The sequence below is a fragment of the Zonotrichia albicollis genome, chromosome 31 (assembly GCF_047830755.1).
Source record: "Zonotrichia albicollis isolate bZonAlb1 chromosome 31, bZonAlb1.hap1, whole genome shotgun sequence".
NCBI lineage: Eukaryota > Metazoa > Chordata > Aves > Passeriformes > Passerellidae > Zonotrichia > Zonotrichia albicollis.
In genome coordinates this window covers 5,571,658-5,585,894 of record NC_133849.1, presented here as the reverse complement: position 1 = coordinate 5,585,894, position 14,237 = coordinate 5,571,658, and the positions used below count along the sequence as shown (strand labels likewise).

Below are 14,237 nucleotides of genomic sequence, written 5' to 3'. Positions count from 1 at the left end.
GGAGGATGGCATCCCTCCCACTCCGTGGTGAAAGGAGGGGACATCAGAGTTGGCATGCAAATGACCTCGGAGCCAGAATGCAACGGGAGAGGCCGCCCACCAAACCTAGCAAGGGACCCCTAAAAACAATGAGCCAACATAGAACTGAGAGATCAGGCTGATGTCCAGATGTGGGCAACAGAGTCCGGAGTCTGCTGAGAACTTTCTGCCTCTCACCCTGGCCTGAGGAGGCTTCGGCTGGAGGGATGGCCCTGAATGTCAGACTGAAAGAGAAGGGAATCCCTGGTGCTCTGGTGAGGATGGAACCCCCAGCTCTGCCCACAGACCAGTGGACAAAGCTGCACTCTGTCCCCTCCTCCCCCATGTTACTCCTGGGATCAGCAGCGGCGTGACCGCGGACCCGTCGGTTCTCCCCACCTGAGCTGATCACTTTTAATAAAGGCATTAAAAAGGAGAAAGGTCTCCTGCCCTATTTACTTCAGGCCCGACCTCTGCGGGTGATGATAACAGTGACACAAACCTGAGAAGAATTTGTGAATGTATCAGTGGGAATAATGAATATTGTCTAAATTCAGGAATGCGTTTGTAGCCCAGCGGTGGAACCAGACCTGGAGAACAACGGGTTAAGTTAGGGGTGAGTTCTTTTGCCAACTGCTTAAATTCTTTTATAACCGTTATTAAACATTTACAATTTTCAAAGAGTGAACTTTGTTTCTCACACCTGGCTGTGGTTTGGGGGTCCCCTCGCTGCTGAGCACTGACCCCGACCCAGGTGTAGTTGGAACCCCCAAAAACCACAGCTGCCACCAGCCCTTGTTGGAGGTTGGGTTTTTCTGTTCTTTCCTTGTTTCTTGTGCATTTTTTCCCATGGAGTTGCTGAGAGGCGCTGATGGCTGAGTGCTTGAGAAGGCAGGGAGGGCCCCCAAACCACAGCCAGGTGTGAAAAAAAAAGTTCACTCTTTGAAAATTGTAAATGTTTACTAACGGTTATAAACATTTACAAAAACTCCTCTGGTTTTTGGGAGTTTCTCTGGGAGGGGGGCACAGAGATAGTGGGAGAATGGGGGGCAGGGGTTGGGGGCAGCCTCTCTCTGTCGCTCTTTGGCATCGGAGGAGGGCGGCCAGGCTGTCCCTGCAGAGAGAATTCACTGGCACCGCTGGAGCTCAGCCCTGAGGGACCAATCACCGTCTGCCTGTGTGCCCCGGGAATCCTCAAATCCTTGTGGCCTGGGATTCCTGAACTTTGTGTGCTCTGGAATTCCTTAATTTCCTGTGCCTTGGGAATGCTGAACTTTGTGTGCCCTGGGAATTCTGAATTTCGTGTGTCCCAGGAATCCTGAATTCCGTGTGCCCCAGGAATCCTGAATTGTATCTGCGCCGGGAATCCTGAATTTTGTGTTGTTAAAAACGAGAGCAGGCTCCCGGTACTAAAGTGATTTCAGTATTTATTATCAGAAAAAGAAAGGCCCAAAGCAAGGGGGCCCCGGGCCGAGCAGGAGCGTTCCCGTCGAGGATGCTCCAGCGCCGGCGCTGGGGCTGCTCCAGCAGCGATGGCCCCGATGGCCCTGATGGAGCAGCACAAATTCAGTGGGTCAGAACCCGTCTGCCACCCTCGGTACCCTGCACCCCTCTGTCACCTCCCCCCTTCCTGCCACCCTCCTGTCCCCTCTGTCACCCCCATGTCCCCCCATGCCGGGATTGTCACACCTCGTGGGGCTCCATGGCTGTTGGGGACACGGGGGACATTCTGGGGATACTGCAGGGACACCCTGGGGACACTCTGAGGATACTCTGGGGAAACTTTTGGGACACTCTGGGGACAGTCCAGGGACACTCCAGGTGACAAAGAAGCCCCCGTGACAGTTGAGGACACACAGGGAAATTGCACAGACAAATGGAGGAAGCAGGAAGAGGTGACATCACTGTCCCCCATGCCCCCCCCAACCTGTGGGGAGAGACCGGGTCCCCAAATGTCCCCCCAATGTCCCCAATGGGACCCCGATGTCCCCTGAGTGTTCCCACATGGCCCCAACGTGCCCAATGTGCCCCACCAGGCCCAAGTGTCCCCCAGTGTCCAGCTGTGGACACCAGGGACTCACTGGGGTCCTGTTGGGGACTTTGGGGACACCCCTGTGTCCTTCCCTTGGGGACACCCGAGCCACCCTGATGTCCCCTGTCCCATTTTGGGTCACCACGATGTCCCCGATGTCCACACAGTGTCCTCAAGAGGACCCTGGTGTGCCCCTGGTGTCCCCAACAGGACATCAGGGGACATTTGAGCCTTGTTGGGGACCCTGAGGGGACATCGAGGTCCTGTTGGGGACATTGCGGGGAACACTGGGGCCCTGCCCTGGTTCCACAGTGGGGGGAGGGAGGGCGTTGTCGTCACCTCTTCCTGTTTCCTCCATCTGGCTACGTTCCGTTCCTGTGTGTCCTCAGCTGCCACCCGGGCCTGTTTGTCACCCGGAGTGTCCCCAAGGCATGCCCGGAGCGTCCCTGGAGTGTTCCCAGCTGCCATGGAGCCCCTCGAGGTGCGACAATCCCGGAGTGGTGGTGGGGGAACAGAGGGGACACCGGGGGAGGGGGTGAAAGGAGGGAGTAGGGGACAGAGGGGACACAGGGGTGGCGGGAGGGACAGGGGGTTGCAAAGGGGACAGGAGGGCATAGGAGGAAGTGGGGAGGTGATAGAGAGGTGAAGGGGGGGAAGAACAGGAAGTGGCAGGGGGGAGCAGAGGGATTGGGAGGGGTGACAAAGGGATAGAGGGGACAGCAGAGCCCTCCAGGGAGGGGACGAAGGGGATCCCAGGAGGGCACGGGGGCCACTCCAGGTGGCCCTAAGTGCCACCATGTCCCTGACACCTCCCCTGTCCACTCCCCAGCTGTCCCCAGCCCTGCTGCAGCCACAGGACAGCGCTGTGGCCATCGTGGGCGAGCTGCTGGCCACCCTGCCCAGGGAGAAGGAGATGCTGCTCGGGTCTGCAATGAGCCTGAACCGGGACATAGAGGAATTCACCAAGGAGCTCCGGGCCACCCTGTACTGCACTGATGACACCTGATGGTACTGGAATATCACCAACAATGACAGAAACCCTCTCACCTCCCTGATCCACGCCCTGGTCGCCTATGAGAGCACCCCAGAGCCCCCTCCCCATAAGCATGGGCTATGGCCGTTCGGCAGATGGTGCATGTCAGTGGGAGTGCTCACGGAAAGGTGGGTTCAGCTGGCCAAGAAAGCCGCCAAGGTCCGTGACACCTGCAGGGAGGCGGCCACTGAGGCAGCCAACATGGTGGCCACTGCCACTGTCTGGGCCAGGGAGCTGCAGGACGCGGCTGCCCGTTATGGGACTGCTCAGGAAAACATGGTGGAGATGGGTCAGGCCATGGGCAGGGAGGAGGGGGCCAAGGTGGTGGCCGGGCATGAAGCCCAGGTGAGGAGAGAGGCCAGGGTGGCTGCCAGCGAGGCAACAAGGGCCACCATGGTGAGAGAGCGGGTGGAGGCGTCCCTGGGGCTGCTGGAGCGCTTGGAGGCCGCGTGTGACGAAGCCACCGCATTCGCCCGGGAGCTGCAGCAGCTGCCCTACCATGTGAATGCTACTATAGAGGGGAGAAAGACGGTGTCCTCCAATGTCCCCAAGGCCTTGGTGGCCAAGGCAGCCGTGGCCAAGCGGCTGTGGGAGGCCAGTGCCCGCCAGGCCACACGTCACCTGGTGAGGACATTTCCAGACACCATCAAGTTCTTGTTCACTGGTGGTCCTGTCAGCCACAGTGCCTGTGGTGTGGCCGAGCGGTGCCAAAGAGGCATCAAGGACATCCCAAGGCTCCTTCAACCTCCGGAGTGTCCCCAGAGTGTCGCCAGGGAGTCCCCAGTGAGCATGGAGCTCCAAGGGGTGTGACTCGGTCTAGGAGGTGGGGAGAGGGAGAGGGAAAGAGGGAACACTGGGGAGGGAGGCAACACGGGGCCAGCTGAGGGTGACAGAGGGGACAGCATTGGGGGCAGGGGGTGGGAAGGACTACAAGGGGAGGGGGTGGCAGAATGAACAAGAGACTGAGAAATGAATGGAAGGGACAAAAGGAACCCCTCGGGGGCTGGGGGCCACCCCAAGAGGCTGTAAGTGCCACCAGGTTCCTGATACCTCCCCTGTCCCCTCCCCAGCTGTCCCTGGTCCTGCTGCAGCCACAGGTCACTGTGGTGGCCATCCTGGGCGAGCTGCTGGACACCCTGCCCAGGTGGGACAAGGAGATGGTGCTGCTTGGGTCTGCAGGGACACTGTACCGGGACCTGGAGGACTTCACCAGGGGCCTCTGGGTCACCCTGTACTGCATTGAGGGCACCTGGTGGCACTGCAATGTCAGCTACAATGATGATGACCCTGTAACCTTCCTGAGCCAGGCCCTGGCTGCCTACAAGAGCACCCCAGGGACCACCCGGAACCGTGTGATAATGGCAGCCAGCGAATGGCACAGGTCGGCGCATGCGCTTGTGAACAGATGGGCCAAGCTGGCTGAGAAAGCCACCAAGCTCCACAACACCTGCTGGGATTTGTCCACCAAGGCAGGCACCACCACCACCTGGGCCAGCGAGCTGCAGGACGTGGCTGCCCATGATGGGACAGCTCAGGAAAACATGGTGGAGATGGGTCAGGCCCTGGGCAGGGAGGAGGGGGTCGAGGTGGTGGCCAGGCATGGAGCCCAGGTGAGGAGAGAGGCCAGGGTGGCTGCCAGCGAGGCAACAAGGGCCACCATGGTGAGAGAGCGGGTGGAGGCGGCCCTGGGGCTGCTGGAGCGCTTGGAGGCCGCGTGTGACGAAGCCACCGCGTTCCCCCGGGAGTTGCAGTGGCGGCTCAGGGACATTGAGGCTGCCCTGAAGGGAACAAATGAGGCGTCCCCCAATGTCCCCAAGGACTTGGTGGCCAAGGTGGCCGAGGCCGAGAAGCTGTGGGAGGCCAACACCTGCCTGGCCAAGGGTCACCTGCTGGGGACACTTCAAGACATGTTCAGCTTCTATTTCACTGCTGGTCCCACCAGCCCCAGTGCCTGTGGGGTGGCCGAGTGGTGCCAAAGAGCCATCGAGGACATCCCAAGGCTCCTTCAACCCCCAGAGCATCCCCAAGTTGTCCCCAAGGTGTTCCCAGTGAGCATGGAGCTCCAAAAGGTGTGACAGAGGGATGGGGGTAGAAGGGGACAGAGGGGACACCAGGGGGGAGGGGGCAATAGGTGATGGGGTGGACACGGGAGGTGGCAGGAGGGGCCAGTGGGTCACAAAGAGGACAGGAGGGTGTGGCTGGAAGGGGGGAGGTGACCGAGAGGGGGAGGGGAAAGGGGGGAAGGGGGCAGTGGGGAATGGAGGAAATAAGTTGGGGAGGGGACATGGGTGCTGGCAGAAGGGACAGCAGTGGGAGCAGGGGCAGGAAGGGCTACAAGGGAAGGGGCAGTGCGGGATAGAGGGAAGAGGAGGCTGACAAAGGTATGGAGGTGACAAAGGGGAGTCCTAAATGGCGGGGGGCAACCCCAGGAGGCCACAAGTGCCACCAGGTCCCTGACACCTTCCCTGTCCCCTCCCCAGCTCTCCGTGGCCCTGCTTCAGCCACAGATCACCGTGGTGGCCACCCTGGGCGAGCTGCTGGACACCCTGCCCAGGAGGGATGAGATTCTGCTGCCCTTGTCTGCATTGAGCCTGTACTGGGACCTGGCGGACTTCACCAGGGACCTCCGGGTCACCCTGTACTGCGTTGATGACACCTGGTGGCGCCGCAGTGTCACCTCTGATGATAGGGATCCTGTCACCACCCTGAGCCAGGCCCTGGAAGCCTGGGAGAGCACCCCAGGGATCACCTGGAATGATGTGACAATGGCGGCCAGTGAGTGGCAGGGGTTGGTGTCTGTGCTTGTGGACAGATGGACCCGGCTGGCCAGGGCAGCCACCAAGCTCCACAACACCTGCAAGAGACGTGGCCACTGAGGCGGCCGACAGGGTGGGCACCGCCAGGGAGCTGCAGGACTGGACTTCCCTTTATGTGCCAGCTCAGGAAAACACGGTGGAGCTGCTACAGGCCCTGGGCAAGGAGGAGGAGGCCAAGGAGAAGGACTTCTATGAAGCCCAGGAGAGGAGAGAGGCCATGGAGGCTGCCAGCAAGGCAACAAGGGCCACCATGTTGAGACAGCGGGTAGAGGTGGCCCTGGGGCTGCTGGAGCGCTTGGTGGCTGCGTGTGACGAAGCCACCGCATTCCCCCGGGAACTGCAGCGCAGGGTTGGGGACATCAAGACCACCCTGAAGGGGACAAATGAGGTGTCCCCCGATGTCCCTGAGGACTTGGTGGCCAAGGTGGCCGAGGCCGAGCGGCTGTGGGAGGCCAACGCCCGCCTGGCCAAGGATCACCTGCTGGGGGCAGTTCCAGACATCATCAAGTTCTTGTTCAATGGTGGTCCCAACAGCCCCTGTGAGGTGGCCGAGCGGTGCCAAAGAGCCACCGAGGACATCCCAAGGCTCCTTCAACCCTCAGAGTGTCCTCAGAGTTTCCCCAAGGTGCGCCCAGTGAGCATGGAGCTCCAAGAGGTTCAACGGGGGAGAGGGGACAGGAGCTGGGGGAGGAGAGGGGGACTGAGGGGACCCTGAGGGGGAAGGGGCAATTATTGGGGATGGAGGGAACACAGGGATGGAGGGAGGGGACAGGAGAGAGTGGCAGGAAGGGGGGAGGTGACAGATGAGTGGAGGGAAAAGAGGGTAAGGGGGCAGAGGCGGATGGGGGGTACATGGTGGGGAGGGGACATGGGGGGCTGGCAGGTGTGGCAGAGGGGACAACATTGGGGACAGGGGGTGGCAGAGGGAACAAGAGCCTGACAAAAAGATGGAGGGGACAAAAGGGACCCCTCAGGGACAGGGTGCCACCCCAGCAGGCCCTAACTGCCATCAGGTCCCTGACACCTCCTCTGTCCCCTCCCCAGCTGTCCCCAGCCCTGCTGCAGGCACAGGTCACCGTGGTGGCCACTCCTGGGCGAGCTGCTGGACACCCTGCCCAGATGGGATGAGGAGATGATTCTGCTGTTGCCCCCAGGGTGCCTGCACAGGGACCTGAAGGAATTCACTTATTATCTCTGTGGAACCATGTGGCAGACTAAGCTTGTCTAGTACCACTGCAAGGACCGTGACAGTATTGCTCGCCCTGTCATCTCCCTGAGCCGGGCCCTGGCCGCCTACGAGAGCACCCCATGGACCACCTGCTTCAATGTGACAACGGCAGCCAGCGTGTTGCGCCTGTCAGTGCTTGCGGACAGCTGGGCCGAGCTGGCCAGGAAGGCCACCAAGCTCTGCAATGCCTGGAGGGAGGTGGTGACTGAGGCAGCCTCTGAGGAGGACAATGCCACCACCCGAGTGAGGAAGCTAGAGGAAAAGGCTGCCCGTGATGGGACAACTCAGGAAAACATGGGGGAGCTGGGTCAGGCCCTGGGCAGGGAGGAGGGGGCCGAGGTGGTCGCTGGGCATGGAGCCCAGGTGAGGGAACAGGCCAGGGTGGCTGCCAGCGAGGCAACAAGGGCCACCAGGAGGAGACCGCAGCTGGCGGTGGCCCTGGGGCGGCTGGAGCGCTTGGTGGCTGCGTGTGACAAAGCCACCGCGTTTCCCCGGGAGCTGCAGTGCAGGGCTGGGGACATTGACGCTGCCCTGAAGGGGACAAATGAAGCGTCCCCCAATGTCCCCAAGGACTTGGTGGCCAAGGTGGCCGAGGTCGAGTGGCTGTGGGAGGCCACCACCTGCCTGGGCAAGGATCACCTGCTGGGGGCAGTTGATGACATCGTCAATTTCTATTTAAATTTTGGTCACAATAGCTCCACTGGGGTGGCTGAGTGGTGCCGAAGAGCCACCGAGGACATCTCAAGGCTCCTTCGACCCCGACCACGCCCCCAAGGCGTCCAAAAGGTGTCCCCACTGAGCAAGGAGCTCCAAGAGGTGCAACAGGGCAAGGGGGGGGGAGAGGGGGTGAAGAGTGGGATGGGAGGGACACAGAGGATGGAGAGGGGTGGCAGAGGGACAGCAGTGGGGGCAGGGTGGTGGCAGAGGGAACAAGAGGCTGACAGAGGGATGGAGGGAATAAAGGGGACCTCTTGGGGGCTGGGGGCCACCCCAGGAGGCCGCAAGTGCTACCAGGTCCCTGACACCTCCCTTGTTCCCTCCCCAGCTGTCCCCAGCCCTGCTGCAGCCACAGGTCACCTTAGTGGCCACCCTGGGTGAGCTGCTGGACACCCTGCCCAGGGTGGATGAAGAGATGCTGGTGTTCATGTCCCCAGGGTGCCCATACTGGGATCTGGAGGAACTCACCAATGAGCTCTGGGCCACCATGAGCTATATTGATGATACCTGCAGGCACCACAATGTCACCTCCAATGATGTTGACACTGTCAACCCCCTGAGCCAGGCTCTGGCTGCCTACAAGAGCACCCCATGGACATCCCGGAAGCGTGTGACAATGGCAGCCAGCAAGTGGCACCGGTCAGTGGATACGCTTGAGCAGAGCTGGGCCCAGGTGGCCAGGAAGGCCATCAAGCTCCCTGACATCTGCAAGGAGGTGGCCTCTGAAGCAGCCAAAAGAGCGGCCACCACCACTGACCAGGCAAGGAGGCTGCAGAATGCGGCTGTCTTTTATGGGAGAACTCAGGAAAACATGGGGGAGCTGGATCAGGCCCTGGGCAGGGAGGGCAAGGTGAGGGAACAGGCCAGGGTTGCTGCCACCCAGGCAACAAGGGCCACCAGGAGAAGACAGCGGCTGGCGGTGGCCCTGGGGCTGCTGGAGCGCTTGGTGGCCGCGTGTGACGAAGCCACCAAGTTCCCCCGGGAGCTGCAGGGCAGGGTTGGGGACATCGAGGCCGCCCTGGAGGGGACAAATGAGGTGTCCCCCAAAGTCCCCGAGGATTTGGTGGTCAAGGTGGCTGAGGCCGAGTGGCTGTGGGAGGCCAACGCCTGCCTGGCCAAATATCACCACCTGGGGACACTTCAAGAGATCATCGACTTCTATTTCACCTGTGGTCCCAGCAGCCCCAGTGCCTGTGTGGTGGCCAAGCGCTGCCAAAGAGCCACTGAGGACATCCCAAGGCTCCTTCGACCTCCAGAGAGTATCCAAAACATTCCCAAGGTGTCCCCAATGAGCATGGAGCTCCAAGAGGTGTGACGGGGGTGGAGGAGAGGGGGACAGAGGGGACACTGGGGTGGAAGGGGGGGCAATGGGGGAATGGAGGGGACACAGGAAGGATGGCAGGAGGGGACAGGGGGTCACCAAGGGGACAGGAGGGAGTGGCAAGAAGGGGGGAGGTGACAGAGGGGTGGAGGGGAAAGGGGGGGATGAGGGGACAAGTGGGCGGTAAGGGCACATGGGGGCTGGGGGGAGTGGCAGAGTGGACAGCAATGGGAGCACTGGGTGGAACGGGCTATGAGGAGATAGACAGGGGGTGACAGAGGGAACCAGAGGCTGAGAAAGGGACGGAGAGGACAAAAGGGACACCTCAGTGGATGGGGAACACCCCAGGGGGCCGTAAGTGCCACCAGGTCCCTGACACCTCCCCTGTCCCCTCCCCAGCTGTCCCCGGCCCTGCTGCAGCCACAGGTCACTGTGGTGGCCATCCTGGGTGAGCTGCTGGCCACCCTGCCCAGGCGGGACGAGGAGATGCTGCCCGTGTCCACAGTGAGACTGTACTGGGACCTGGTGGACTTCACTGAGAACCTCCGCATCACCCTGTACTGCACAGATGACACCTGGTGGCACCGCAATGTTACCTACAATGATGATGAACCTCCCACCTACAATGATGGTGACCCTCTCACCTCCCTGAGCCAGGCCCTGACTGCCTACCAGAGCACCGAATGGACCAAATGGGACCATGTGACAATGGTGGCCCGCAAGTGGCAGCGGTCGGTGTCTGTGCTTGTGAACAGGTGGGCCCAACTGGCCAGGAAAGCCACCAAGCTCCACAACACCTGCAGAGGGGTGGCGACTGAGGCGGCCGACAGGGCAGCCACCGCCTCTGCCCGGGCCTGGGAGCTGCAGGACGAGGCTGCCCGTGATGGGACAGCTCAGGAAAACATGGGGGAGCTGGGTCAGGCCCTGGGCAGGGAGGAGGGGGCTGAGGTGGTGGCCGGGCATGGAGCCCAGGTGAGGAGAGAGGCCATGGTGGCTGCCAGCGAGGCAACAAGGGCCACCATGGTGAGAGAGCGGGTGGAGGTGGCCCTGGGGCTGCTGGAGCGCTTGGTGGCTGCGTGTGACGAAGCCACCGCGTTCCCCCAGGAGCTGGAGCGGCTCCTCGGGGACATCGAGGTCCCCCTGAAGAGGACAAATCAGGAGTCCCCCAAAGTCCCCAGGGCCTTGGTGGCCAAGGTGACCGAGGCTGAGTGGCTGTGGGAAGCCAATGCCCGCCTGGCCAAAGGTCACCTGCTGAAGGCAGTTCCAGATGCCATCAAGTTCTTGTTCACTGGTGGTCCCACCAGCCCCAGTGTCTGTGGGGTGTCCGAGCGGTGCCAAAGATCCATCGAGGACATCCCAAGGCTCCTTCAACCCCCAGAGTATCCTCAGAGCATCCCCAAGGTGTCCCCAGTGAGCACGGAGCTCCAAGAGGTGCGATGGGGAGGTGGGGGAGAGAGCGGCACGGAAGTGACACTGTAGGAGGCAGGGGGCAATGCAGGATGGGAGGGTCAAGGGGGGAGAGGGGACAGGGGGGCTGGTGGGGGGTGGCAGCGGGGACAAGAGGCTGACAAAAGGATGGAGGGGCAAAGGGCACCCCTTGGGGGCAGGGGGCCACTCCAGGAGGCCACAAGTGCCACCAGGTCCCTGACACCTCCCCTGTCCCTTCCCCAGGTGTCCCCTCCACAGCTGCAGTTGATGGTGGACCTGGTGGCCATCCTGGGTGAGGTGGTGGCCACTGTGACCGGGCCACGCGGGGCCACCTGCCTACACAATTCCCAAGACTCCCTGCATGAAAACGTGCAGAACTTCACCCGGAGCCTCCTTAAGATCCTGAACCACAGTCGTGTCACCTCCCGGGGTCATCCTGTGGTCCCCTCCCTGGGCCAGGCCCTCGCCACCCTCAGGGCCACCCTGGGGGCCACTTTGGCCAATGTGAGAGCCACGGCCACTGCCTGGTGGGAGTTTGTGGCCAAGCTTGTGGACAGCTGGGACCAGCTGGCCAGAGAGGCCACCAAACTCCGAGATGACTGAGGGAAGGTGGTCAAGGCCCGGCAGCTGATGGTGGCCCTGATCAGGGAGGACATGGCCTGGGAAATGGCCCCGCACGATGCCTCGGTGGCGGCAGCCACCAATGAGGCCATGGGAGAAGCTGGGGTGGCGCCCAGGTGGGCAGTGGTGGCCACCAGGTGGGGACAATGGGCAGTGGTGGCCCTGGAGCCACTGCAGCGCTTGGTGGCCGCATGTGACAGAGTCACCTTGTTCTACTGGAACGTGGAGTGGCAGCTCAGGGACATCGAGACAATCCTGACAGGGATAAATGAGGCGTCCCCTGAAGTCCCCCAGTCCAAGCTGGATGAAGTGGCAGAGTCTGAGCGGCTGTGGCGCGCCAGCACCCACCTGGCCAAGGATCACCTGCTGGGGACACTTGAGCTCATTGACAACATCCTCCTGAGTCCCTGTGGTGGCCAAGGTGTCTCCAGTGGCCCCGGCAGCCACACAGTAGCTGAGTGGTGCCAAAAGGCCATCGAGGACATCCCGAGGCTGCTGTGGGGACAGTGATGTCACCGCTGTGACTTCATTGGGGTAGTGATGTCACTGGGGAGACTTGTGGACACTTGAGTGCCATCAGTTCCTTGTGTCACCAAGAGCCCCTCAAGTGTCACCAGCTCTCAAGTGCCACCAGCTCTTCATGTCTCCAAGAGCCCTCAAGTGCAACCAGCTCCTCAAGTGCCAGCAGCTCCTCGTGTCAGCAAGAGCCCCTCAAGTGCCACCTGCCTGGGGCAGAGCTGGTGCCACTGTGCTGGGGGTGGTGCCATGTCCCTGGTGCTACCTTTGCAGTGTCCCCATGTCCCTGCAGAGGGAACACAAGGGGTGGCAGAGGGGACACAGTGGTGGCAGGAGGGGACAGGGGATGGCAAAGCGACAGAGGGGACAGCGGAACCCTCCAAGGCAAGCGCCACCAGGAACCTGACACCTCTCCTGTCCCCTCCTCAGGTGTCCCCTCCACAGCTGCAGGCTCTGGTGGCCGTGGTGGCCACCCTGGGTGAGGTGGTGGCCACCCAGTCAGGGCCACACAGGGGCAAGTTCTGACACACGTCCCCAAACTCCCTGCATGAGGACCTGGGGAGCTTCACTCGGAGCCTCCGTAGGACCTGAACCACAGCAGTGTCACCTCCCTGGGCCACTCCTGTGTCCCCTCCCTGGGCCAGGCCCTGGCCACCCTCAGGGCCACCCCTGGGGCCACCTGGGCCAATGTGAGAGCCGCGGGCAGCGCCTGGTGGGAGTTGGTGGCTGCGCGCGAGGAGAGATGGAAACAGCTGGTGGAGGAGATCACCAAGCTCCGTGATGCCTGCGAGGACGCGGCGCTCGCCTGGGCCAGGGACCAGCAGGACAAGGCCACCTACAGGGATCGTAAATGACAATTTAATAATTGGCTTCTGCAATTCTGCATTGGTTTCTGCAATTCTGCATTGACTGCTGCAGCTCTTCATTGTCTGCTGAAATTCTTCATTGACTTTTGCTAAAAAATACTTTAACAAGTGTTTTGCTGCGGTATACTTGATTATTGATTATTAATAATTCCTTGTAGCTGCTTCCTGGTACAATATAATCGATGAGTTTATCTGTGTAGCCAATTTAGTGCTGGAGTAATAAATAGGTATTATATCATAAGCCTTAAAATATTAAAAATAGACAAATATTTAACAGACAAATAATAAATATTAAAATAGGCACTATGCAATGTTAAAACGCTTTTGTGTAACTGACTCAGATGTGAAACAATTCCCTTGTTTCTCACACCTGGGCCGGACCTCTCCAGGTGATAACAGTGACACAAACCTGAGAAGAATTTATGAATTGATCCTGAAACCACAGGATGGAACCAGGAGAAGAAATCAAATATATTGGCCTAATTGACAGAATGTCCTGCAGACAAGTCAGAGGTTCAAACCAAACAAGAGTTCCTGGAAAGTCCAAACCTCCCAGGAATGTTTGAATAATGTCTGAACTCAGGAATGTGTCTGTAGCCCAGCAGTGGAACCCGATCTGGAGAACAACGGGTTAAGTTAGGGGTGAGTTCTTTGGCCAAGTGCCAAGCTCCTTTTATAGCCCCAATTAAACATTTACAATTTTCAAAGAGTGAACTTTGTTTCTCACACCTGACTGTGGTATGGGGGCCCCCCTGCTGCTGAGCACTGACCCTGCCCCGGGTGTCGCTGGAACCCCCAAAAACCACAGCCACCACCAGCCCTTGTTGGGGATTGGGTTTTTCTGTTCTTTCCTTGTTTCTTGTGGATTTTTTCCCATGGAGTTGCTGAGAGGTGCTGATGGCTGAGTGCTTGAGAAGGCGGGGAGGGGGAACTCCTCTGGTTTTTGGGAGTTTCTCTGGGAGGGGGGCACAGAGATAGCGGGAGAATGGGGGGCAGGGGTTGGGGGCAGCCTCTCTCTGTCGCTCTTTGGCATCGGAGGAGGGCGGCCAGGCTGTCCCTGCAGAGAGAATTCACTGGCACCGCTGGAGCTCAGCCCTGAGGGACCGATCACCGTCTGCTCGTGTGCCCTGGGAATCCTCAAATTCGTGTGCCCTGGGAATCCTGAACTTCGTGTGCCCTGGGAATCCTGAATTCCATGTACTCTGGGAATTCTGAATTCCATGTACTCTGAGAATCCTGAATTCTGTGTGCCCTGGGAATCCTGAACTCTGTGTCCCTGATGTCCCCACACAGTCCCCGACAGGAAACTTGTGTGTCCCCAGTGTCCCCAACAGGACATCAGGGGACACTTGAGCCTTGTTGGAGACCCTGAGGGGACACTGGGGTCCCAATGGGGATATCAGGGCACACTGGGAACTCCGCCCTGGCCCCACGGCGGGGGTGGGCAGTGACATCACCTCTTCCTGCTTCCTCCATCCGGCCGCGCCCCATTCCTGCATGTCCCCAACCTTCACCTGGGTGTGTTTGTCACCTGTAGAGTCCTCAGAGTCTCCCCTGAGTGTCCCCAGAGTGTCCCCAAGGCATCCCCTGGGTGTCCCCAAGGCATCCCCGGCGTGCCCCTGGAGTGTCCCCAGCTGTCAT

General features: G+C 60.3%; 2 protein-coding genes across 3 annotated transcripts; both read left to right on the top strand.

Annotated features, from left to right (window-relative positions):
* The first annotated feature begins 2,397 nt into the window (after positions 1-2,397).
* Positions 2,398-5,960, top strand: LOC141725944 (uncharacterized). Of its 2 annotated transcripts, XM_074530088.1 has the most exons (4): positions 2,398-2,531; positions 2,880-3,211; positions 4,154-5,152; positions 5,564-5,960. In XM_074530088.1, the coding sequence occupies exons 2-4, from the start codon at positions 3,164-3,166 to the stop codon at positions 5,957-5,959; spliced, it is 1,443 nt and encodes a 480-aa protein (XP_074386189.1). In that variant the 5' UTR covers positions 2,398-2,531; positions 2,880-3,163; the 3' UTR covers position 5,960. The 2 variants fall into 2 exon arrangements, with proteins under 2 accessions (XP_074386189.1, XP_074386188.1); XM_074530087.1 differs by lacking the exons at positions 2,398-2,531; positions 2,880-3,211 and having other exon boundaries at positions 4,014-5,152.
* A 1,061-nt stretch (positions 5,961-7,021) lies between these two features.
* Positions 7,022-13,243, top strand: LOC141725939 (uncharacterized). The gene is made up of 4 exons (XM_074530080.1): positions 7,022-7,943; positions 8,173-9,153; positions 9,565-10,596; positions 10,837-13,243. The coding sequence occupies exons 1-4, from the start codon at positions 7,422-7,424 to the stop codon at positions 11,194-11,196; spliced, it is 2,895 nt and encodes a 964-aa protein (XP_074386181.1). The 5' UTR covers positions 7,022-7,421; the 3' UTR covers positions 11,197-13,243.
* The last annotated feature ends 994 nt before the right edge of the window (positions 13,244-14,237 follow it).